Genomic DNA, 27,295 nt, shown 5'->3' on the forward strand with positions numbered 1-27,295 from the left:
TGCAAGAGAAACTTCCTGCCCTCAGACCTTTGACCCACGTTATATTGCAGTAGGCAAAAATGTATGGTCACGTTGTTGTAGCGCAGATTCCCGCAGTTCTGCACAGAGCTACAGAATCCCACCCATCCCATTGGTGGAGCCGCGCAGACCCGTGCAGAACTGCGCACATCTGCGCTACAAGAATGCGACCTATATTTCTTAGGGGCCCCAATTAACCTGACATAGGAATGTGTGTGTGTGAGTGTATTGTATGCAAGTCTGCCCAGTCCTAATAATAGTAATTATTATTACACTAACACCTTATTTTGTCATTGTCTACTGAAAGAAGATTAAAATATATACATTCTGCTGTGCATCAAGGCATCGTCGTGAAAAACACTAGTGAAGAGAGTAGATTATTATCATTAATGCTATTCGGAGGAGTGGGCTCTCGGCGAGTGCATACAAACCACCATCTGCTCACAGCTGGAAAGATGGACAGTCATTAGCATGCGCTGCAACTGAAAGCTGATTGCATCTTTCTACTCAAATAAAATAAGACCAAATGGGCTTTCACATCACATCTAATTTGACTGCAGAGGGAGCATGCGCGGCAATTTGTCTTCGCGAATTCTGAATAAACAAAAACACACAATTATTGCATAGAACCAAAAACATGACCCTCTCCCATTAATGCAAAAAATAGCAACAAAAAAAGCAGACACAGTTTGCAGGCTTTTGACAGGGAATGCGAGTGACAGATGTGACTCCTTTGTGAGTTTAAGGGAAATCGATTACAATATATTAAAAAAAAAAAAAAAACAACGTATGTCTCGTATCGAAATGTGTATAATAAATGACACATTTAATGAGAGAAGCGTAAAACTGAAACATATTGGGGAGGTGGGGATACATCGGATTGATTGACCTAATTCATGCTGTATACTAACTTACTTTTATTTATACATGCACGTATGTTTATATGTATGCATGTATGTATGGACGAAAGGACAATTCTGTTTCTGCAGCCCTGATGCCTTTGAATGTGCAGATGAAATGCGTTTTGTGCACATGATAACCCATCGCCCGCGGGCAACGAAGGGTTAAACGGGGAGCCCCCCCGGCGCAGACGCCGCGCAGACGGCGCAGGTGCTGCTCGCATCCCGAGCATCTTGTGTGGATGCTGAGGCCGGCCGGGCGGGGCTGTTTTCTTGCGGTACCAGCCACTGCTGTTGTCACTGTGCGGGCTGGACGCCGATGAACCGCTCAGATCTGGACTGAAAAGACAACCGGACAGAAAGGTTTGTTCCTTTTTCAAATGTACTGCATCCATCATGGATTGATACTCTGTTATCCGGGCGGAACAACGAAGGGATAAGCTGATACAATAACACACCGACATTAGTCGCGCTTCGGGGACTTTGAAGGCCCGGGCAGGAGGATCACTGTTCCCGCAGCGACATCTCGAATTTGCGTCGCAGATCAGATATAGATTTGTTTCAGCGCCGTCTGCTATTAGTGTGGTGCTGCATCGCCGTCATCATGGCATGGCCCTGTATCACCAGGGCGTGCTGTATCGCCCGCTTCTGGAATCAGCTGGATAAAGCCGACATCGCGGTGCCGCTGGTGTTCACGAAGTACTCGGACGTGGCCGAGGTGCAGCACCTGCACGCCCAGCAGCAGCAGCAGAGACCCGCGGCCCCCCAGCGCGCCGGCGCCGTAGAGACCCAGCCCTGCCTCGGCGAGCCGGAGGCGGGTGGCAGGGCGCGGCCCGCTGCGGGAGCCGAGGGCAGCCCGGGCGGCTCGGTGATGCGCCAGGACTACAAGCCCTGGAAAGTGCGCCCGGAGCCCAGCTGCAAGCCCAAGAGCGAGTACCACCCTTCAGAAACGCCCTTCAACAACGAGACCCAATACCAGAAGGATTTCAAGCCATGGCCTATTCCCAAAAGAGGGGACCATCCTTGGATCCCCAAACCTAGCCCGACGTCCTCCGTCGCCGGCGACCGCGCACCGGAAAAGCCGGGGCCTGCTCCTGCCGTGGCCGAGGCGGAAAGTGGTCTGGAGAAAAGTGAAATAGCCGACAGAGTGCCAGAAAAGGAGATCCTGTCTGAAGAGAAGAAGATGAAGAAGCAGGTGAAGAAAGCCCCTGTGGCCGAGAAGCCCGAAAAGAAAGCGGTGGTCAAAGTTCAAAAAGAGGCCGCAGGTCTCGCCTCAGAGGGCGGCGGGAGGGCGGCTGCGGATGCGCTAAACCGGCAGATCAAGCAGGAGGTGTCAGCTGGCAGCTCGTACAGGTAAGAGCGCTTCTGTTTCTGCATGACTTTCTTTGTAGGTTGAATAATGAAATTAGAAAATGATAGTAAGAAAAAAGCAGTATTTCTCAGATGTCCCCTCTCAGTGAAGGGATGTGTTCTTGTTTCTGTGTAAGCAGGGATCAGCAGCTGCAGGGGGACAGTACTGCCCTACACCCAGCGCTGCCAGGCCGGTCTGTCATTTCCCTCTACCGGTTAAGATGACACACCTGTCAGTAGTCCAGGTTCCTAAAGGAGAAAATCCTGAAGGTCACTTATTTACTTTAAGTGCAAACCACACAGATGCATAATTAACACGATTGGGAGTTTGTTGCAGACATGCTATGTGCACAAAGGTCTGCTTTATGTTTCATGCTATGTCATATTCTGCTTATTAATTGAAGCTGTCATCCACTATTCATTACAGCAATGTGCAATAAACTGTGAAAGTGCCCTTATATCTTAGTTTATTTCCTTATTAAGGGCTGTGGACTGGAGATTTGCCCCTCACATACCATGCAGGTCTGTAAAACTAAGCAATCTGTTCAAAGAAATACTTTTTTTTGTGTGTGTGAATGTTTATGTTAAATCTTTCAATTTTTTCAATTTTGTTTTATACCCTCACTCCAGAATCTAATGTTGGTGTTGATGTTTTTTTAGTAGATATATTTGCCCAAATAGTGTTTTAGTTTATATATATTTCTAATTATTGAACAATTGCATTGAAATTACAGAATGTGATGACCTTGTGTTTGTGTGGGGTGTATTTAATTGAGCATTTGGTATTATGAAGATCACTATACAGAGGAAGTGATAAAATACAGATTCCACATCTTGTTCACCTCATAGCAATAGATGGATACTCCTCGTGAACAGAGGAGTGGGGCAACAGGTGTGGCAGCTGTTCCCAGCAGTTTGGCAATTGTCAGGCAAAAGATAAAGGAGTATTGTGATTGTGTGTACAAAACACAGATGCACCATTAAACAGCATGGCATGGCACAGGATGGTTGCTTTGTGACAACTGGAAGCCAGTGACTTTCTGTGTTTGATCAGAGAGAAAGCAGGTCAGCTGTGGGTTAATCTCCCTGTGCGCTGGTGAAATTGTATGTGCAGATGGTTTGGGTCGGGCGCTGGAGAATGGGATTGGAATTATGGGAAGGGACAGAAATCGCACTAACAGCAGCCCCCTCACTGAGCACAAGGAACTCTCTGCCCATTGCTGCTGGTCTCCTTCCCTGATTATTCCTTCCTCGGTAGAGCCTCATCAGAAATGCCTCCTGCACCATCTGTCAAGTGGTCTTAAAATATATTTGATTTTTACACTTTACTAAGGACCATGAGCAATGGCAGGATGCAGAACCAATACTGCAGCAGCATATATCATTCCCTGGTGCATGGTCTTGTTCAGTTGCTGTGATAGAACAGCTTGTGTTTTCAAAAATATCAGAACAAAACGTACAGCAGAGATTGCTGAGTATGTTTACTGAGAGTGTTAACCTCTACAAATTTGATCTGCCATTGATATATTGGTATTCTGAGGTTTGTGTGTCTGAACCAATATTAGTTAATTTTCCAAGGGGTCTATCTTGGGTGGACTTTGGTAGCTGGGCTGAAAAGCATTTGGGGTTCTTTGAACAAACACTTGAAGCAGCTAATATAAAATTTAAAGGAACCCTTTGCAGACAGGAACATATTTCAGAAGAATAATGAGTGTGTCGATAACATACCATACATGTTTGTGCTCTGTGTGTGTTTTCTTTGTTCTAGACATCCTATTAGCTCACAAAATGTGACATATGAGTGTTGTCCTTGCTCAGTGCATCTCTTCCATTTCACATTCACAGGATTAAGTGAAGTTGAAAAAAAACTTGAAACTAAACTTGAGACTAAAAAGAAAGGTAAAATCAGATTCAAACAAAATATCACAAATAGTATTTTTCACTTTACACACAGGCTAATATAAACTTAAGGTTTAAAACATTCCCATCACCCCATCTGTGATAGTTTCTTTACATAAAGGACGCCTATCTGTCAAAATTCTTCATATTATTTGTTTGCTAGCTTAATAGAGGTGAAAGGAAATTATTCAGTTATTTATTTGAGCACCAAATGTTTTCTGTATGTAGAGAAAAAAGGTTTTAGGATGAGCTGTGATAAATAAGACAGACAATGAGATTTCATTTCCTGAGACCTTTTTTTATTATTATTAATCACCATAGTTTGAAATATGGTAAACTTTGCATATTGCTTTGAATTCACAATCGTATTTAACCAGCTGTAGTTGCATCATTTTCAGCATCAACAGAATATGACATATGCATTGAAATATCACTTATATCCAACACTGTTTGGCCTGCGGTTGTGTTCAAGGATGGGTCAGTAGAGCTGGCCTTTCCTTGGTGTGCTGTTGTTTTGTGCTCTATTGTCTGAACCAGAATGAATCTGACTCTAATTGGCTTCTGTTCTGTTCTGTTTCTTGACATGGAAGCTTGAGCTCCATTGAAAGGTCACCATAGCTGCCACTCTGCTTCACTTGTCACTCATTAGGTAAATGTCATTTTAACATAAACACAATGCTCATGAAGCCTGCACTTGCTATAGCTTAACCTGCATTGTGTGGTATATCAAAGTCTTTTTGTCAATGGCCACTTTTAAGATCTTTTCATGGTCCAGCTGTTGGGTTAGTATAATACTACGACAAAATGGCTACCATGCCCCAGCACTGAGTGGTCTCCTGCTCGGGGTATATGTATTACTTCAGCTGAAGCATTATTGTGTCTTCTGGGTTCCTTAAGGCTGCTAATAAAAGGTGCTATATAGATGTTCTTTGATGTGTTTGTCAGTAAGTGAGGATTTTGCCCCCTTCTTGGACAGTTACATTTAGGTTATTTGTAGAGTAACATTTTCAGTAATTAAATTGTTTTGTGATCAAATTAGGTAATTTAAATAAAGTTAGGATTGTATTTCTACTGAGTTAACTGAACGGGTGTAGATTTGCATGGGACTAGCTTCAAACAATTGTGTTGGCTAGTGTTGGGGTTCAGGTTGTTTGGGCTTAAAATTTTGTAGGTAATCTATGAAAGTATTACAACGGTATACTGTAAAGTCCCTCTACAACACACTGTCACAGTTCAGAATTAAGCATCAATTATTATTTACAGTTTAGGCTGATTAGTTGTATGAACTGAAGATGTGGATGAATATTAGGACATAGGATGGTACTGTGGTTTGATGTTGTGTTTAGGGTAATTCGCAATAATTGTACACTTAAGTTAAGACTGCTGTAACTGTGTTTTTCTGTTTTAGAAGAAACTGATACGTGAATCAAATCTAATGTCATTTTTTTCAACGTTTAGGACATTTTTGGCGTGTAACTCAGTTAATCGATGGAATTTGATCATACATAAAATTGATAGGATTATTTAAAAGTACATTTAGAAATTGCCATAGAAATCCTACATTTTGCTATGCCGCTTAGACTTTTAGCTTTGCCGAGTAGCTCTACAAATGAAAATATAAACCACGGTTTTCCCAGTTCTGTTTAAAGGAATGACTTTCTTTGCATATGTTAGCTGTATCTCTTGGTATGTCTTTGGTTAAACTCTGTCCTTAGTGCCCTTTACTTCTTCCTTATGTCATATCCTGACATCACAGAAGAGGTTGTAACATGAAAAGGGTTGGATGCCTACGTCTTCAGGGCGATGGTCACATTTATCACTCATTTGCCAACATTGTATAGCATACAATTACTCCATTAAAAAGACAAAGGAAAGCATGTTACTGAATCTAAAACTTTTGTGGAGTTTAGAGGTGAAATGAGTGAATCCAGCCGCAATATACTCTGATCCCCCCATGGGGCCAGAGGAGACAAGCCGTATTTATTCGAAGGATTGTACATTACAGCACAGCTATAGGGAATTACTTCTGCTGACACATTATGTGGAATAGAATTGTGTTGTGTTCTACATCTACAGTGTTGCAGGGGAAATTTCAGATAGCAGTTTTCTACATTGTCCTCAAAGTGCACATCCTGGAAAGAAGTGCATTCTGTGTGTTGCCTCCAAGTGTAATAAAAAATAAAAATAAAAATGTATACATGTATGTGTGTATTGACTGTGACAGTCAGGGTGTGAGAGGGGTTCCAGGGTCCCTGCAATTCATATCCAACATTTATCAGTCAGATACAATAGCCTCACCTGGATCTCGTTGCTAGATGCATAGACTTTTTATAATTCTTTTATTACGTTCCCATCTGGCAGAATTCCCACCGCAGAATTACTTATTTTCTGGTGCAATAATTATTTTTGCATGAGCAAACAGAAAGCATAGTTATTGAGTCAGTATCCACCATTTTGCTTATGAGGATGAAAAACATTCCTAGATTCGTGGTGAGAATAGCAGCATGAAGAATGGCTACATTGTATTCAACTTATATTGTTTCAGGGGTTACTATCCTACCTGTATTCTGCACTGATAATGGGTTATATGCTAGCTAGCTTAGAGACCAAATTGAATAGAAAAGAGTTACTTTAATGTGACTTTAGATTCACCTGCAGCAGTATCTCTGGCCAGGCTTGTGCATCTGAGATGGACTGAACACTGTGTCGGCTCTAGATGAAAAACTAGAGACAAAGCCCCCACGAGGACAACCATGGGGCCATTGGGTTTATGTTGATGCAGAGCAAAGATAATAGTCTTCTCAGATAGAAAGACGGAGAGAGAAGGATATGTCTAGGCAGGACATTAATCCACTTAATTAATTCTAGCATTCAGGCTTCTACCACTAAGATCCAATAGCCTGATGCAAAGAAAGACTTGCAATGCGCTCTGGGAGTGTATCAACTGCATTTCTGCTGTGGTCCATCTTAAGAGTTTCATGGTACCTTTTGTGTGATCTCGAGGGGAATGGGCAGAAAGACCCCAGATTCTGTCCAGCAAGGTCATTACAAAAAGAGCGCTTTACAGCTAGATGAGAGCCTGTTTATATTGCGTTAGGTGAAAAGAAAACCAATGATCAGCAGTTCAGTCAACTGACCCTCTGAACCTTTTCATTAGTGTGTGTGCAATGCCTTCCCCACAAAACCCTTCACACCTAATGTATCTCACTGCCTCGAAGGGAGAGTTCTGTGATGCTTCTCATTTGGACTACTTTCACACAAGCAGCCATTTATCCTCTGCATTCAAACTGTCAGTGTTCAACGTTCAGGTTCTGTAAGCAAATCATGTTTTCAACACTGAGTGATGGTGTTGTCAAGAATCCAGTTGTCATGCCTATTATCTTGGTCTGGGGGAATGAAAGATTTAAAAGGGTATTTTTTCATCCCAGCGACACTGGATTTAAAAAATATTTAGACATGTACTACTTCCTATATGTATGCGCATGCATGTGCGTGTGTGCCATGCATGTGTAGTTGTAGGTTATACCCTTGTATCTGTCGGTTTGTACTCATGGAAATTAAAATCAATATTGGTTTAACCAAGCCACTCTTCCCATGAACAAAGACAATCTATGAACTCACGGAACATTTAAATTCAGTACGTGAAGGACAGAGTCCTTGATCTACAGCTTATTGTTATTGGATCCTGATAGATGACTGAACAGATATAGAAACTGATGTGTGCTTTCTGCCAGGAATGGAAGTGGATACATGCCGGGATTAGAATTTTTAATACTGATGTGAACGCATCTGAAAATCATAATCAGAGAGATCTGAACCTTCCCCATTCCATTTGATATCTTTCTGAATGCTCTGTAATGGAGGCTGTTTACATTAAGATTCAGTACCAAAAAAGCATGATGGCAAGTTCCCTGTGAGAAGAATCATGAAGCATCCTGGGTTTCTAATTTTCTAAGGCCGGTGGGGCAACATTTTGATTTAATTCAGGCTTTCTTATGCTGATGTTCATGTTAGGGTTTTGATGTACCTATTTGGGAGGTCAAGGGGATCTCAGAGCCCACATTCTATTCTTTTACATTACTTTTTTTTTGATTTTGTAACATTGTTTTGTTACAATTTATATGCTACTGTTTGTGTGTCTTTGGGTACATTTTTATTCTCCTTTCGGTCCTTGTGTTAAACTCCCGGCCTCCATTTTGTATTGAGCTTTGACTTCTCTTGATTAAAAAGCAAAAGATTAAATAAATGATGATCTGGTGTTTTCTGTAGCAGCACTGTATGGTGGATAAGTGCATTCCTGGCTGCAGTAATTCTCTGTTAGGCTGTTTTCTGAGATTAAATGACCATCACTGAATTGCTTATGTTTAAAAAAGGAGGAGGCATTTGATATAAAAAAAAATGCGGCAATGATACAGCAGTTTAAAACAAAAAACGGTATTGGGGAGCTATGTGAACTATGTAAACAACTGCTCTTTCTACCTATGTGAGATCTCTCTACAGCTCTGTACGTGCAGACATGTCATAGATGTCATGTGTTGGCAGGCAAAGCAGACGTTATTTATTATGACAATGTGCGGGCCCTCAATGAAGCCTTTCAGAGGACTGTCACTTCTGACGTGCAGATACAATAGTCTCCATCCAGTGAATGTGAATCAGTTGCCTTTTACTGTGTTGCTATTTATCTGTACAGTGGAAGCAATGAAACACAGTAATTACAGAGGATAGAAAGCAGCTAAAGTGTTAGTTTATCCACAGCAGTGCTATTCGTTTGCCCACATGAATTTATGCCTTTTTCTTAAGCCTCCATTATTCAGCCTGTCGACCCTTAACGCTGTAGTAACGCACGCTGTGTCTTGGTTTTACTGTGACAGTCACTATGCTTTCTTTAATCAGTTTAGGGAAGGCTGATCACATACTTAACGGTACTGAATTAAACTGTAATATATGTCATCATTGCATAATCTTCAGTGCCTCTCTTCTTCTAATGAAACTTGCTAGGAGTGTCCAATTCAATCACTTTGGGAAGAGCACTGATGTGCTGTGTAGCCTCATCCTTGTACACAGTGTTTTATCACAAGGTGCTGAGCTCACAATAGTGCAGTATTTCCAGCAGTGTTTAAAACAGGCATCAGAGCTACACCGCGCTGATTTAAAAAGAAGGGTGAATCAGCCTGAGACCTTCAAAAATACATGTAATTTTAACAGACTTTCATATATTCTCAAGCTGACAATGGCTCTTTATTATGCCATATATATAAAATTGTGGTTTTTTTTTTTAACAATACTTCCGCACGTTTTCTTAATATTAGCTTTTGTAATATTCGGACATGAATGCTTATGAATGAATTGATTGGTAAAAGGGCCTGGTAACATTACTGCGCAAGAGAATGACAATTCAGATGTTTAAGCTAACTTTAACCCCCCTCCTGCAGAAAAACTAAAACAATAGCCTAGGCCTATATATATATATATATATATATATATATATATATATATATACAGGCACTGCTGTTTTAGTATTGTTTTAATGAAGATTTAGAACATTATTTAATTTAGTTTATTAATTGATTCATTGATGGTGTACTGTATTTCTTTAAAAAACCAATAGGGAAAAAATATATTATCCAAAATGTGCAGTATCCAGAAATAGTATCCTGCTTAAGCCCTCTTACCAAAGCACTTGATCCATGAGAAATTAAACGTGTTTCTCAGCAGTCTGCTGCTATAACTCTTGGTGTGGCTATTGACAACCATCATAGATCATACTGGTAATTACCTATTTAACTTTCCAGATGGCATCCCCCCACCCCCATTTTGGTATTGATTATTACACCTATACAGTATTTCATTAAGTACAGTTCGTTGAAGCAAATAGAATTTCTACCTGCAGCAAAAATCCAAACAGGATGAGAAACCATCACAGAAAATGTCTGAGCTCCAGAAAAACAGTACTGCCACTTAGACCACAGATAAATGATGACATTTCTCTTGTGCTATTATTCATATATAGCACTGTATCATCACATATTTGGAAGCTTAGATTAAATTTTAGCTCTTAACCACAGCTATGCTGCTAGAGAACAATGGCTTACCCGATGGAAGAAATGCAGTATTTTCTGCTCCCACTGGAATCCTTGTCAGGCTTTCAAAACAGAGTTAAGGGATGCGAAGCAGTAACCACAGAGCTGTTTGCTTGTAATCCAATTATTCATTCTGGTGATAAAGCAAAGTCGGGACTTAGCAGATATAAATTGCTCAGAAAACGTAATAAAATTAGGCTATACTATACAACACTGCAGATGCTCATTGGTGGTCTGTTGTACTCTTTTTATATAGTTTTATAAATATAGCCAGACAAGACCAGAGGCAGGATTTGCATGTACAGGAAGACTAATTTCCACATCTTTGTTGCCTCAGTGGACCGTGATCTTGATCTTCAGACTAATATCTTAACTGTAGGTTTTGTAGTATCACTGTATCGATTTTGCACGGCCTGCATGCGCCTATAATGTTACCGAATCAATACACGTTGTCGCCCACTAAATCAGTGAATGGGGAAAAAAGGCAGCAATATTTTCTGTGCCTTTAGTTCTGGCTGTGGATATTATTATTTATTTATTTATTTATTCATTTATTAACAGACGACCTTATCCAGGGCCTTATCCATATTCAGGTGGAAATTCACAGAGCTCAATTTCCATTGTCTTTATTTTTGGAGAGGTGTGAGTGTTGTGTGATTTTGTGCAGAGAACTTTGTAGAGGATTGTTTTTGTTAGGAGAATAATGAACACAATGACAGATACCCATAAAGTACATTGGAGAGAAAAACCAGGATAACTAGGATAACTTATGTCCTGCCACCCTTTTGAAATACATTTTGCAATCAAATATATAAACACAAATCATAACCCAATGGCTGCCCTCTATTAAAGCTTATGCTTTGCACTAGTTATTAGGAAATAAGGATTTAGCTTGTGGTTAGGTTTTATTGGAGATGGAGGGTTTGGCTAGGCTTAGGATTCAAATTCCCATTGGTTAGGGTTATATTTCTATTCCGTTATTGGGTTACAAATAGGGTATAATGTCATGTTTTGGTGTTGGCTATGGTTGGGGCTCTGGCCATTGTCTGAGTTAATAATGGGGTATCTAGATAGGTATGGAAAATGAGTATTTCAATTTAATGTGGTGGGACATGGAGGTACTGTAGGTGTAGCAAGATCCTGTTTCCTTCAACTATTCCTTCACAAATTCAGCTCTTTAAATTTTTTTTTTCTCCTCCTGCATTTGCGTTACAGACATTGACAAGTCTTGGTTTGGTTATCTCCTGGCAGGAACGAGTTCAAAGCCTACACGGATGTGAAGCCAGTGAAAGCTATTAGAGCCCGGTCTCTGTACAAGCCCCCAGACGAGAAGACCTCTGTGGAGACCAGCTACAGTGCCACCTTCAAAGGGGAGCAGGGTAAACGTCCACCCGCAGATAACAAAGTAGTGGATCGCAGAAGAATACGCAGTCTATACAGCGAACCCTACAAAGAATCAAGCAAGGTAGGAGCGCCACAAAATGTCTCGGTATGCTTCTTGAAACCCAGCAGACAGGAGTGCATTGTGCAGGAGGACCTTCTTGTCTTCTGCTACAGCTATCCCAGATTTGCAGTTAAAGTGTTAGTTAGAGATAGCTGGGGTAATTCAGCTCACTAACTATGCCTTTTCTGGACAAAGTCAGTGTTGCTTTTGCCAGGGGGGGTTGTTAAATTTTTCCCCCAGTAGGCCCAGACAACTTTCTTTTCCTGTATTCCCTGTGAAGAGCATTACAAAGGCTGTAAACTCATTACAACCACCCCTCTGGCTGTAAACTTCACATTATTCATGTCATCTCTCCTTGTCACCTCATTCTGTATCTCTTCCCTTCCTATCATATGATTAATCGAACTTGCTTCAATGCACCCCCTCTCTATTCAGTTTAGCAAGAGCTGATGTTACCCCATATACAAATATAACACAATAGTAGTGCATTGAAGCAATGGCTGAAGCAATGAAGCAATATATTAATTGAGCTAACTATTGAATGGATTTAAAATACTATATTATTATGTAGGTGTATGTGGCTCGCAAATGTGAAAGGTGTGCTTCTCTGCATAATACATTGGATTATTTATTTTGTTTAAGAATTGAAATGGGTAATTCTTATTTATTTTATAGTGTGCAAACCAATTTTAATATTAAATATTCAAATCTCTGTAAAGAGTGGGGAACAAGTTGATTATTGTGCTACCGATTCTGCGATACTTCATAAAATGGCTTCTTGTGCCCCATTTAGAAGGCATTTGTTTCACTGATTGTTGATACTTTTAGTGCTTATTGCTTGTTTTATGGAGGATTCATCTGTATTCCAAGTCTTTCCATTATTGTTACTAAGCAAAATTTCTTGGATCTGGGCTTATTTCATAAAACTAACATTTGACCGTGGCTTTTTTTGGTACACACTAAGCCAGAGGTTTACTTTGAGGATGAAAACATTCCACAGATGTTTTCAATGGCAAGCAGAACTAACAGAATGCAATGACAGAATAATGAAGTAGCAGCAATTCCAAATAAGACTTGAATCCAGTTGCTTTCCAAGGCAAGCCCAGATTATTTAGCATGAGATGCATGCTGTCCATGACTATGTGTGATTGTCACTGACAGAGAGTGGTAGGTGAATGTTGCTGTAAAGCGAGACATTATAAGGCAAAATATTAAATTAAAGTGCATACCCAATGTCATGGCTTTCTGACATTTTGCATTCCTGATGCTGTTTTGAAATCCCCTAAACTCTTGAGTTTTTAAAGCACAAAAAAAATCTTTTGATTTGAGGCTTTAAATAGTTTATAACTTGATGTTTCTAGAGTATTTAAGTTTGCAAATTGAGTGTACATTTTGAATGACACTTTGTGTATATTTGTGCAACCCAGTTGACAAGAATAGAGTCTTGCTTCTCGAGTTTAGTGCAATTAGGTGTAGCCTAATTATGCACAGTGTAATTTCTGATAAATGTGAACATGTTCACACAATGGATGGCTGTTCTTAGTTATTGTTGTGCAGCTGCCACTAGAGAGAGAGACTGATTGTACAAATGCAACAGTAGCATGGCACTGCCACAGAGAGAAAGGACCAGAGAGCAAAATCACTTTTAAAACATTTCCAAGAGGTTCAGTGTTCTTCACTTTGCTTCGGCTGTAACATCCTGTAATACACAGACCGTTTGTATCGTAAGTGCCTGCAGTGTTCCAGTGTATTCAACTTGGATTTAAAGCCAGCAAGATTGCTAACACGTCATCTGAAGCCTGTTCTCATTTCTGTACAAATGCATAGATGTCTGGGGAAGAATTGTTGAAAGATAAGGCCCAATTATATCTGATTCCCAGTGCTCTGCCTGAAGTAACAACATACATGACACATCAGTATGAGAATGGCGATTGTTTTAAAGGCTATTTTAATAAATTTAAAAAAATAAAAATACAAGGGGCTCTTTTAACAATGGTGGCTATGATGCCGCCACTGCTTTAGTGTGATTGACAGGGCATCTCAACAACAAATTCAATAGGGTGTCAATAGGTTGATTTTTGTGTGGTAAAGAATAAAAACAAGCTCATCACATTCTCAGATCCCTCCTGTTTCATGAACATTGCACTGACCAAGCATTGCATGACTGAGGGATTCTTAGTCACTGTAGCTGCAATCTATTTGCTTTGGAGCTCTATAGTTGTCCGTAGTGTTTGATACGTTATTTTCTTTTGCATAGATGCCACATTTTCTTCATCCCAGTTTCATAATTTTGTACCCTCAGTACAAAAGCTATTCCCCACTACTATAAGGTTTTTCTGCCAGGTTCATTTGTTTAATCTTATAAGTGTCTGCAGAAAGGAGTGCATGTTTAAAATCAAGAAGAAAAGTGTCCTTTGGTGTGTGCACATTGTGTTCATGTAGCCCCTCTCTCACTCTTATAGGAATCTGCTGAGAGCGACAGCAGGTCTAATCTAGATCTACTGTAGAGAAAGGTGTGTTTTCCTTCTTCTTTGGTAGAGCAGGGACCCAGCCTGGACATTGTATTGTTCAGCCATAGCAAATCCAGTGAATATGATCAGTAATGCCTTATGAGAAGGATCAGTGTGTGAGAGATTTGCCATGTGCATTTCCCATGGAGAGAATTCACATTTGATGTTTATTAATCTCCCCTTCTGTAACGTGCAAATATGGACTTTTGTAACATGTCCCTGGTTGCTTGTTTTGTATCTGTTCTCTATTCAGGTTCTATATGAAGGTTGGATAAATGCCAGCTTGTTTAGACAGAACTGAAACAAAGAATGGTTTTATTCTCAGCATGTTTTTGTAGTTTATCATTTCTGATTGCTACTGCCAGGTGATATTACTTTCAGTATATGGGATTTCAGTTTTCAGTGCCACTTATGTTAGAGGCCTGATGCATTTGAACCGGAGTTAAAGTTCCCTGCTAATGTCCTTGACCTCTGCCTTGAGCCCAGCAATGATACACTTAGATGCCATGTGGTTTGGGAGAATAAATCACTGTGTAGTGCAAAGAGCATTTAAAAATCAGCCATATTGGACATGACAATGCTAGCAAGCTGGATGTCACAACAGTAGGAGACGCAAGTAGCGCATTGCAATAGTCAAAGATAAATGTAAACTTTCACCCGCAAATTCAAATGATGGGCATCTATAATGGACAAATAAAGTGTGAAATGAATATGAATACTTGAATCTTATCCAGTTTCTAAGTCAGGGTGTGTTTCAGCAGGAAATACAACCGTTAAAGGTGTGAAATGGTTTGGGTGTGTATGATGTGAATCTGAGGGTCTTCCACAGTCCAGTAGGGCTCTGTGGTTATAATTAATGAGACTGATGGCCAAAGAAACACATCAGGAAGGGAATTGTGACCCTGAGACAGCTTTCCCTGGCTCACTGCGGATCCCACACTGCCCTGCAGTAAATGCTCGCTCTCATGTGTCCTGTTTATGTACTGTGTGTTCTTAAACATGCTGCTGTTTCATACATGCTGAATAGCAACTTTAAAATAAAATAGCAAGGCTTTCAGTCTCTATGTATTTTGCTATGCTGTGAGTATTTAAAAAAATGTCAGCTGATGAAGCCGAAGGTGCTTATATGTTTCCTTAAATGCATTTCACATTCAAAATCATGTTGATATTTCAGTCCTTGCAGTCCTTGCCTTGCAGTTGAGTGTTTGTGCAGTTTGGGGTCTTGTCTGCTTTGCTTTCAGGGCATTGGGGTTGAACAAGGGTTTGCTTTGCCTCCCCAGGTTGAGAAGCCCACCGTGCAGCGCTCAAAACCAAAAAAGACAACAAGCCATAGCAAACCTGTGAAAAAAGCCAAAGAGAAGCAGATCACTTCGGGCCACAGCACCAAGAAGAAATCCTCCGAGAACACCCCCGACTCCAAGCCAGAGGAAGGGGACAAGGAGAAAAGTAAAGAGATGAACAACAAACTGGCTGAGGCTAAAGAGTAAAAATCATTGCACTTTTATTTTTTCTTTTGGGGGGGAGGGAAAGGCTGCAAAATTAATTAGAGGGTTCACATCTCTCTCGTCTTCTCTATCTCTATCTCTGTCCCTCCCTCTTTCTTTCTCTTTCCCTCTCTCTTTTTCTGTCTCTGCTCCTTTCTTTCTTTTTGATAGCTGAGTCACTTCTGCTAAATGACGGATTTGAGCATTACTTGTTGCGTTACCACAGCACGCACAGCAAATTCCATTAACCAGTGAAAGACTGTACATCTGCTATAGCACCCGCTTCCAGCTCTGACCATGGATGCCTGATTACATGCTAAGGTTTCCATGGCTACTCACTGACTCATCAACCAGTGATCAATTGTGCTGAAACTGGCATGTTCAGCATGAACTGGCAAAGCAAATCTGCATGTTGCCTTAGAGCAACTGTGGAGATTGTTTGGATGTGATCTATCAGGGTCTTTGACAGTAAAATTAAATTGTGCATGTCAAAAATCAATAAATATATATATACATACATACATATTAGATGTCAGTTGTAAGATCTCAGCTGAAAGATCATATCTGCTTTTACGAATCAAAATCTGCAAAACCCTTGCAGAACTCTCTTAAAGGGAGTGCTCCTAATTTCAGCTCGTTACCTGTATAAAAGACACCTGTCCACAGAAGCAATCAATCAACCAGATTCCAAACTCTCCACCATGGCCAAGACCAAAGAGCTGTCCAAGGATGTCAGGGACAAGATTGTAGACCTACACAAGGCTGGAATGAGCTACAAGACCATCGCCAAGCAGCTTGGTGAGAAGGTGACAACAGCTGGTGCGATTATTCGCAAATGGAAGAAACACAAAATAACTGACAGTCTCCCTCGGTGTGGGGCTCCATGCAAGATCTCACCTCCTGGAGTTTCAATGATCATGAGAAGGGTGAGGAATCAGCCCAGAATTACACGGGAGGATCTTGTTAATGATCTCAAGGCAGCTGGGACCATAGTCACCAAGAAAACAAGTGGTAACACACTACGCCGTGAAGGACTGAAATCCTGCAGCGCCCACAAGGTCCCCCTGCTCAAGAAAGCACATGTACAGGCCTGTCTGAAGTTTGCCAATGAACATCTGAATGATTCAGAGGAGAACTGGGTGAAAGTGTTGTGGTCAGATGAGACCAAAATCGAGCTCTTTGGCATCAACTCAACTCGCCGTGTTTGGAGGAGGAGGAATGACCCCAAGAACACCATCCCCACCGTCAAACATGGAGGTGGAAACATTATGCTTTGGGGGTGTTTTTCTGCTAAGGGGACAGGACAACTGCACCACATCAAAGGGACGATGGACGGGGCCATGTACCGTCAAATCTTGGGTGAGAACCTCTTTCCCTCAGCCAGGGCATTGAAAATGGTTCGTGGATGGGTATTCCAGCATGACAATCACCCAAAACACACAGCCAAGGCAACAAAGGAGTGGCTCAAGAAGAAGCACATTAAGGTCCTGGAGTGGCCTAGCCAGTCTCCAGACCTTAATCCCATTGAAAATCTGTGGAGGGAGCTGAAGGTTCGAGTTGCCAAACATCAGCCTCGAAACCTTAATTACTTGGAGAGGATCTGCAAAGAGGAGTGGGACAAAATCCCTCCTGAGATGTGTGCAAACCTGGTGGCCAACTACAAGAAACGTCTGACCTCTGTGATTGCCAACAAGGGTTTTGCCACCAAGTACTAAGTCGAAGGGGTCAAATACTTATTTCCCTCATTAACATGCAAATCAATGTATAACTTTTTTGAAATGCATTTTTCTGGATTTTTTTGTTGTTATTCTGTCTCTCAGTGTTAAAATACACCTACCATTAAAATTATAGACTGATCATTTCTTTGTCAGTGGGCAAACGTACAAAATCAACAGGGGATCAAATACTTTTTTCCCTCACTGTAGGTTTATTGCTATCCTTACCCCCCAAACAACACGCGCCTTTATGTGGTACACACACATCTCAGTGCACCCTTTGAGGCATCAGCCTGATATTTAAGAAACAAACCAACACGTATGTCTTTGTTAGTGTTTAAGGTGTCGTCCAGCGTGCTGTAATGTGATGAAATGTTAGTCAGACTGCGTGAACATTGTCACCCTGCTTTCCAACACTGTAACTGAGCTTCTGTCAAGTGCCCAAACACCTGCCCTATTCCCGCCAATCCCCATCCTCTCTTTGCCTGCCTCCTTCCCCGTCCATCAGAATGTGCAACACCACTTTCCCCAATCCAGAGGCACCTGCGCTGCTTCGCCCGAAAAGTCATTTGTAGTTGCCTCTGTTTTCTGGACTTGGATTTATTGAATTGTAGGAAAGGTCACTCAAAGATTAGACTTAATGGAGGGTATCTGGTTCTGATAATTTGGTTGCTAAGAAACCAAGTGAGTTACAGTAATAAGATAACCTGTTACTGCATGTGAGGGTATTGCAGTGTAGTTTAGAGCTTGCTTTTAAATGCATTTCCTGTCCTATAATAATAATAATAATAATATGCCCACTAAAGTAAATAAGTTGCTCACTTGATACCTAAACACTATAATATTACTTTAATATTATCTCTCACACAAAGCTTTTCAATTGTACATTCAAAATCGACATCTCTAAAGCCTAAAACACGCAAAGAATGGTAGCATAAGTTAATTTCTTCAGAATCTGGATGGGTAATGATTCATGCATTAAGCAACAACAAAAGGAAAATCCCACAGACAACAGGCCTAAACAATAAACAGACAGTAAAATGATAATTTGAAGATGACGAAATATGCTGTTGAATTGAAAAGAAAGCCAAACGTATTGTTTTCTAGCAGGATCTGACAAGTTAACACATTCACACTGATTGTGAAGAGGATGTCAAAGTAGGAGTGACAATCGAGTAACAGAAATGCAAGGAGTATGAGAAAGCATCAGGAAGGTGGGAGTGCTCTGCGATGAACTCAGCCAGCTGAGTGCGTCTTCTCTTGGTAGCAGCATATGAAGAGTTATACCCTGAGGCCTTGGGAGCCCATCTGGGGCTCAGTAGACATCATCTGCCAAGCCTCATAGATCTGACAGCAGCAGCATGCTACAGGAGGCTGGCGGACAACTTGTCAAATAAACGGCATAACAAGCATAACATATACAGTGTATTAGAGAGGTCTAGAGGGCTTGGTGTCTAGGATCAAAAGCTTGGGGTTAAGCATTTCATCTTTTTTGTTTTTAAATTTCTTTCTTTCTTTTTATTTTGCAGATATTGTTTATAATTCTTCTTTATTTTGCTGTATTCAAATAGCCCTGTGGCCTAGTGGTAAAGTTGTATTTACTGTATTTAATGCTGTATTTGTGTATTGTTTTTTTTCAGACTGATATATTGTTGCTCTCAGGCCACGGGCTCCAGACTCCTTTCTTGGTGAAGGCAATTACTGTTAGGCACATGACATTTGAAAGTGATACTTTACAAATGCTTTGCAAATGCACCAACAAACGCTACACATACACCAAAACGAAGGTGTGTTTTGGATGACCACACCTTCTCTTGTTAATGAATAGCCAGATTTATATAAGATTGTGCCTCCCTGTTCATATGTGCAGATCTTATTCTTAACAATAGATGTCTGCTGTAGCTGACCACAGTTTCTTAGCATCAGAGGGGGGCTGAACCAGAACTGCGCTTCTGTACACAGTCTGAATTCACTCCACCATCAGAGGCCAGTATGACTGGGTAGATTACCCAACCAATGTATTCTGTGGGATTTGCATGGCATTTCATGACCTCCATTTTTCAGCACCAAACCTTTTGTTATAGTTGAACCCACCTGCTTGGGAGTGGCAGCTTATCTTCTTGTCTGTTTATCTGAGTCCTCACAGTCAAACCAGCCTCGAGCGACTGTGTCTCCAGGGGGTGAGAGCCGCCTAATTAATATTTTGCAGCTGTGGGCTTGTTGCGTATCACGGATTGTCCATGTAATGTGCTGAGCACACCACACTTGGTGCTATCTCCCATTCATGCTGTTAGTATGAGAATTATTTAAAAAGAAGACAGAAAAAAGTAATGTACTGCAAATATTTGATTGTGACGTGCTTGTGTTCTCTGCTTGCTCTTATTTATTGAAATTATTAATAAATGCAAAAGCAGAATAAAAAGAGTGTCTTGATTCTTTTATTAAAGAAGGGTAATGAGAGATACAGGGTGACTGATTGCCTTGTGTCAAAGACATCCTGTGCTAGCGGAGTGGAGAATATTTCCAAAAGAGAATCCACATGGAAGAGAAGTCTGTATTTTTATTATTAAATTATACTAATTTCTTAGCAGACGCCCATATCCAGGGTGACTTACAATTTTTACAATACTTGTCTATATATGTTTAATAAACTCCATTGGGTTCGAAGTTATTGCTCCCAAACCAAAATGCAATATATTCTGGCATAAATTCTAACATCCTTTCAAAGCGCTGCATATTGTAGTTCATCACAGTGAGACATGGGAAATATATAATACGCACCGTATCAAATATATTTCTGGAATCCACTGACGTATGTCACAATATGGTTTTAAAGGATGTGTAGGATTCTATTCCAGAAATGTACATCCCATATTGCGGTCAATCTGTGACTTCCTGTGTTATCTGTTTTCCTATTATATCTGTGGGAAATCTGTGGGAAAACATCTTGACCCGAACCACAAAATGATATATTTTTTTAATATTATGTAGTTTTTACATTTTGTTTAATCATATAAATTACCTTTTGGCTTCTTGTGGTTTCACTGCATTGATAATTTATTGAATAATGAACTGTGTCTGCATTTAAGGGTTGAGCTAAAATAGTACCAATACATACAGCTTTGCCAGACAGCAAAGGTTTCGTTTAGGTTCAGATGCTTACCGAAGATTTTAGATGTTGCAAATTAATGCCCATAAACAGCTAGGAAACACATTTTTTTGTGTGATTTAGGATGTACAACTTTGCCTTTTCTGAAAAAAGTAAGTTTTACAAATGTCACCTTCAAAATTTATTTTAGGTTGTATATGGCAATTGTTTCCATTTGTGCCATACAGTACACAATCTGTTCTGACTGATTGAATTGACACCTTCTATATAATTTCACAGAGCCATCAGAAATCTTTTTATGTATTTCTCTTCCATATGGAAATTAGGAGAGTGCATCATAGTCTGTGAAATTGCTCGCTTGCTTGCATTTTCTTTTATCAGCATCCTTCTCTGTAAGGGTTTTTTGCAATATATTGTTTTTCATTTGATTTTAATACACTCAGAAAAAAAGCTTCTGCTAGAGGTAAAACTAGGTTAGTGGAAACCTTTCCTTATAGCTCTCTAGGCTTTATTAAATATTCCTTTTAAATTAGTCATTCAGCCAGCATTCTATTTCTGTATGTCTTTAAACTACTTAGCAACACAAAGAAATCTTAAACTCATTTCACTCCACTTTTTAATGTCTTTAAATGTTGATTAAGTCTGAAAAGAGAGTAGTTCATCTAAGTAAAACCTGAAAAAGCAAACTATTCATAGACACAATGGGCTACTAAGCACTCCTGTCAAAACGATTATTATCATTTGGATTCTTCTTGGACTATCTAAATGAACAGAGCTGTGCTTTTCCAAAATGTTTTTTTTAGGGCTTTTGTTAGGCAAAACGCCTAAAAATGTAAATCAATATTTTATAGTGTCTTTTGACAAACATCTTCAGAATTAAAACTGAAGCACTCACATTTCATTTTGGATTCCTAATGCCTTCATCCATTATGGGTAGAGGACCTCTTGAACACCCTGTGACTTATAAGATGCTCTCACTATTAGTCTTAAACAACAAACCGTGCAAAAAAGTGTATCTAGCCTAGAATATGTGTGAATAGCATTTGGTTCCATTTTTAAAAAGCAGATTTAAGGACTCAAGTAACTGATCTCATGTTAATTCCCCGTCCCCAAATTTTAAGTGTTCATTTTCTTGTCAAAAAAATTCAGGTTACAGGACCAAACTTAATTAGACTGTTTTAAATGTATGTAAACCTTATTGCCAGGCAAATTGTAGATGGTACCGATGCTTGGTTGAGCTTGAATCCTTTGATTAATGAAGGTATGACATCCATGCTAAATTACAAGAGCAGAAATAGACAGTGTGCACAATGGTGAAGCGAGCTGATGCGAATGGCTCCCGTGTGTTGCATGATGCACAGATCTATAGCTCTGCTGCTTTACTGCTTCAGTCTGACGTCCAGACTGTTTCTGAGAAGTCACAGGGTATTCAGTACTGCTCTGAGTACTGTACAACATGCTGTCCATTGAATATGCCTCATCTTGTTTCTTTTTTGTGTTTCCTTTGTATTTAACTCTGTGTTGATTCTTAGAGGCCCCCAGGTTGAGGTTTGTGGATCCAGTGATCATCCCTCGAGTGCCGTTGGAGGAGAACCAGAGCCACAAGTGGAAAGACCGCGGCCGCGAAGAGGTAGCGGAGTCGTGCGCTTTGCACCTGATGTAAAATAAGCAGACTGTCCCCCAGAAACCGTAAACAGCACATGACCCCTCGTCCAGCAATAGACCCCCGGCAGCCTGCTGGGCCAGAGCTAGCTGTAAATATTGCAGTGTAAGCAATGGAATATGAAGAGCAAAAACACGTTGACATTGTACTGAATTAAACATCACAGAAACACGCATGTTCTAAGAGTGTTAACTAGGTTCCCGAGCCGACTGCACTGGCAATCAATATGACAAATAAAAAGGTGCTATGTATAATTTATTGCGTGACCCATATTTAAAAATATTACATATAGGCCTATATATATATTATATTAAACAGCGCGTTTTATTGTGACTTAGATTGAAACGCTTTTCCGTAAAGTGCTTCTTTATATCAATAATACTGTACAGCGATGACTTCAAATGCAAATAAATGCAGATTGTCTAAATTATTTTGATTTTTTTTGTATTTTTTTGCCTTCTCAGCACTTTCTTGGATGTATATAAAATAGGAAAGATTTTCTTTACTCTTATATTTGAATCAAAACCTATACAAGAAACAAACACAAATTATATATTGTATAGGGTTAGTGCGGTAATTTGTGGATTAAAAAGATTGTCCTCTTCAGTGAAGAAAATGTCTGAAACTGATACTTGTAATGCTGTCGGCCAGCTGACCTTTAGAAATGCTGTTTGCTTTGCAGGATGTTGGGTAGCACACCATCCCAAAACCTTTGAGTAAAACAGCAGTACATCTAGTGCGGAAAAATGGGTTATGATCTTAATGATGCAGCTTGCGTTAGGAGCTGCTAATAGGTGTTGAAAGACTGGAAGCTTAATTAATCAAATCCATCCCCAGGACCACATATGCCATCTGCTTGCAGAATTAAATAGGTACAACCTCCATTATTTCGTCCTCACTCTTCACCACATTAAAGTCTCGAACCACTCAGGTGACAGATACAGAACCCTATGCTTAGTGACAGGATGTACTGTATAGCACTTTCCTAACCTTTACACGTCCCAGACACACCTACTGAACATCCCATTATAAACTTACCTTCAGTGAGGTAACTGTGTTTGTCCATAGTTGTGTAATCCTGATAATATTTATTTATTTAATTTCTTGTTTTTCCATGTGTGTCTCAGGTGTGTCAAAATCCTACAATGCAGTATCACAGTTCAGAATCAAGACTGAATATTAGTTACATGTTAGGTCAATTCATTGTCATATCTGTATTAACTGGAAAAGTGGATGTTTACGATGTCACGCACACACACAGACACACAAAAAATCTGAAATGAGAACATTTGCCCAAGGGAGTCAAATGAAGGCAGTAATGGTATAAGGTTTATATTTAGGTTTTTTAAAGAGCATAATTTTGAGTAATGTAACTAAAATAAGGAATACATTAAATTTAGCAATTACATTATGATGGAAGCTAGGGTTAGAGTTATGGATGCTTACCTTCTGACTTAACTGAATCAGGTGTAGATTTGTATGGGCCTAGCTCGCAGATTTTGAGTTGGCTGGGTTTTAGGTTTAGGCTGTCTGTTGTTTGGCCATAAAATGGTAAAATAAAACACACACTACAATAAATGAAAACAAAATAAATAAATCCACTGCTCACCTGTGTCATGTTATGAATGGGAAGGCATAAAATGTGGTAATTTTAGTTTAATATAAAGGACTAGTCTTTGAGATGTTGATCTTCTTCTCATACCCTACAGTGACTATTACACTGGATGTATTCCTAACAGGCTGTACTGACTGCATCTGTAGAGGGAGATGCTCAGTCCCTCGTCTCCCCCCCAATCCTTTAATGATCATCCCCACAGGAGAGCAACACAAAGCAGCTTCGAGTTGCCAAGCCTCTCATTTTGAGAGAGTCGGTGAGAACTTTAGAAGACATGATCTTCCTTGTTATTCTAATTATATAAAAAGCCCTATAGGATATTATGCAAAAAATTAAATAAGAAGTGAATATATTTTTTTATAAAGCTGTCACTACAAACATTACAACTAGGTGTGCAAATGCTCTGGAACCCAAACAGACATTTATGTGCAGACAGCCACATGGGCTCTGTTTTTAGGTTATGTTTCCAAGTAATGAATCCAATGGAAACACTGTGCTGGTGTAACTCTACTATGTTGGCTTGAGCCTAGAAGCACAAACATATTAAAAAGCATCCTGAGTGGAAATTAATATTTAATCTGGATATCAAATTTTCAGAGAGATGTCATATTTGCTTGGCTGAATGTGGTCTGCCTCCTTTGTTAATCCTCTCTGTGCAGTGTAGTGATGAGTTGGGGGCTGGGAGCGCAAGGGGGGGAGGCGGGGGGGGGCAAATGGCAGATGTTCACCTGTCAGATAGACTGTGGATTCTCATTTAAAACACCCCTGATCCATTGTCCATCACATTCAGCATTGTTCAATCAGAAGATACTATCCAGCCAGAATGCAAGATTTAATCATTGAAACACTCATGATAACACTTAGATTCTAGATGATTAGCCAATCTAAGTGTATATGCTTTTGTTCCCTTACGAAATACAACAGCATCGGTATATTGGCTGCATCAAATTGCTGCAGAAATGCACAAGAGGCCGGCCATTGTTGATTTTAAGATTACAACTAGATAACAGAAATTTCCGGCCAATTTTGACTTAGTAACCGCCTTTAAAGGATTTATAATCTGCTATAAATGGAAAAACTCTCTCTCTCTCTCTCTCTCTCTCTCTCTCTCTCTCTCACTCACATACACAGACAGATTTTAAAACAATAAATGACAATATGATGGCAGTGAACTAATCCTTTTGTCTATCACACCTGCCCCTCAGAATTATGACAACCTTTCCTTCTAATCTTTTCTACAAAGCTTTGATGTCAAGAGTTCAAACAATCAAGAGAGAGCCCCCCAGCTCAGCCTGCTTTCACTCCTCAGAGGAGGAGGATCATGGGAGCAGCTGAGGTCTGTTGGGTGTTATAGTCACACTCAGATCCTGTAACTCGGATAGCGATGTATTCTTTAGGTAACTTTTAATTGTATGATTCTCCTATGTAAGAGCCCACTATGGAAACTGTATAGGGAGGTGCTCTGGTCACAGAAAAGCAACAATTAACAGCACATATGAAATTAAAACTACACTGTCAGACACAGGGCTTTTTTTCCCTTTAGATGTATCTTGAGAAATATACATTTCCAGAAAGGAATAAACACAAAAGAAGTCTCTTCCCAAAAGAATAAGTAGACAGGGGTATTGGCTACACCTGGAAGTAGACTGCTCTGAATATCACCCAGGAATAGTAAATCTGTCTGTGCTGAATCTGCCCTTGCTACGATTCCACTGCCGGTGTACATTCCAGTCTTTGTCTGTGGTACATGACCCTGCTTTTACACTGTATGTAGAAACCATGATTTAAACTTTTAATAAACCAGCTTAATTGCTGTGAGTAGGTTGTCTAAATATAAAACATCACCTGAAGATTGTGAATAAGGCTTCTAAAAAAAATATCTCAAAAACACAGACACCACAATTAGATGAAGGAGACGGGAGCACTAACTGTCACTTCTTATGAGCGCTTTGGTCGTCAAGATAAAAATCCTAAATAATTCAGTCCTCAAAGAGCCCCACTATGTTTAGAAGCCTCTATAAAATATTGAGTGCCTAAAGGAGAGTTTAATGTGAATAGGCTGCCCGCCCAAGCAAAGCCATTTCCCCACTGCAATTCCCATATTTCTGTCTGTTCATTCATTATCGTGGCCTTAATTTGCATCGTGTGAGGAAATTCATCATTAAAAATGCAAGGTGGGTTACACCTTTAAAAATACAGATCAAATTTGTGAGCTATTAATCCTTCAGAACAAATAGGTCTCTGCATCACATAAATATAGTTTCTTTTTTTTTTTTTTTACTTATTTTAATTGTATGTTGTCTGCCTGGTTGTGGTTTTTGACATCATTGTTTTGGTTTTAAATGAAATGGAATGCTTTTTATGAATTGTGCAATGCTAGGACTTTGAAACTTGAAAAGGATGTGGCGTATTTAACAGAAACACTTTTTGTCACACAAGATCTTGATTCTTGGCAGGCTTGGTTTAATCCCTTTCAAGTAGCGAAATACAACACAGAATGGCATGTGAAACACTCTGCTTTTGCAAGATTTTTTCATTGTCCTGGGCACCATGGAAATCAATAACGTTCCATTATCCTTTAGTGCTTACTTGCGATATTCTTAATTAGGTTAGACAAGCATACCACGTTGCGTATTTTAAATAAATGACTGTTACTGTAACTAAATTAAAAGAGGGAACAAAGCCCAATGAAGACAAATTGTTTTGGGTGTTTTTGGTATACATTACCATAGCAGCAACTGAATCTGGTTGCCTGCCCTTCCAAATCCCCCTGATATATTTGTTCCATTCCCTTTTCAACGTGTGTGGTGCTTTTTTGATTTTCCATGATAGCTTTCCCTGGAGATAGTTCCTTAATAGACAGACCTGTGTATTCTTTTGTGTTGTGTCTGGAACCTGTCAGCTCACAAGAAAGCTGGCAGTTAAATTCTTTAACTTTCACTGTATTCATTCACATCATTGCTGTCAGCAGAGGTTTAATTATGTATAGCATGAAATAGTAATAATAATTATTATTTGTATTATTATTATGTCCATTCAATTTACATGTCAAATCCCCTGTCATCTCAGTACTCATTAATAAATGAACAGAATTCCTAATGCACTGCATAAAAAAGACTGTGTTTGTCATTCTGGTCATGAACTATAAAACACACAATAACATATATTTATTTAATGAGCAACATGACAACAGAGGGAAATTAACCTTTTAAACTTAAAAACGTATTCAAGTTGGTGCAATGTAGCCTTTATCTACATCTGTAATCTAGTGAAATGTGAAATGTGACTCTCCAGTTTTCACAAATTCAGTTTAATACTCATTGTCCCGCCTGCACTCCTTTCACAGAACTTTCCAAACTCCGACAACCCCTTTAGCAAGTAGCTTGCGAATGCACTGATGCATCAGACAGTACACTAAATATGTAGTCCTGTCAGCCATGAAAATCTATTGAAGCATATTAACTTCAAATTATTATTTTAATTATGAACTTGCAAGGAGTCAATCAGTC

General features: G+C 39.8%; 1 protein-coding gene across 1 annotated transcript; it reads left to right on the forward strand.

The window, feature by feature from the left end:
• The first annotated feature begins 1,041 nt into the window (after positions 1-1,041).
• Positions 1,042-22,550, forward strand: map6a (microtubule-associated protein 6a). The gene is made up of 4 exons (XM_066699536.1): positions 1,042-2,270; positions 11,498-11,711; positions 15,481-15,683; positions 22,041-22,550. Exons 1-4 carry the CDS (start codon positions 1,522-1,524, stop codon positions 22,174-22,176), a joined length of 1,302 nt encoding a protein of 433 aa, XP_066555633.1. The 5' UTR covers positions 1,042-1,521; the 3' UTR covers positions 22,177-22,550.
• Positions 22,551-27,295: the final 4,745 nt, after the last annotated feature.

Source organism: Amia ocellicauda, chromosome 3, assembly GCF_036373705.1.
Source record: "Amia ocellicauda isolate fAmiCal2 chromosome 3, fAmiCal2.hap1, whole genome shotgun sequence".
Lineage (NCBI taxonomy): Eukaryota > Metazoa > Chordata > Actinopteri > Amiiformes > Amiidae > Amia > Amia ocellicauda.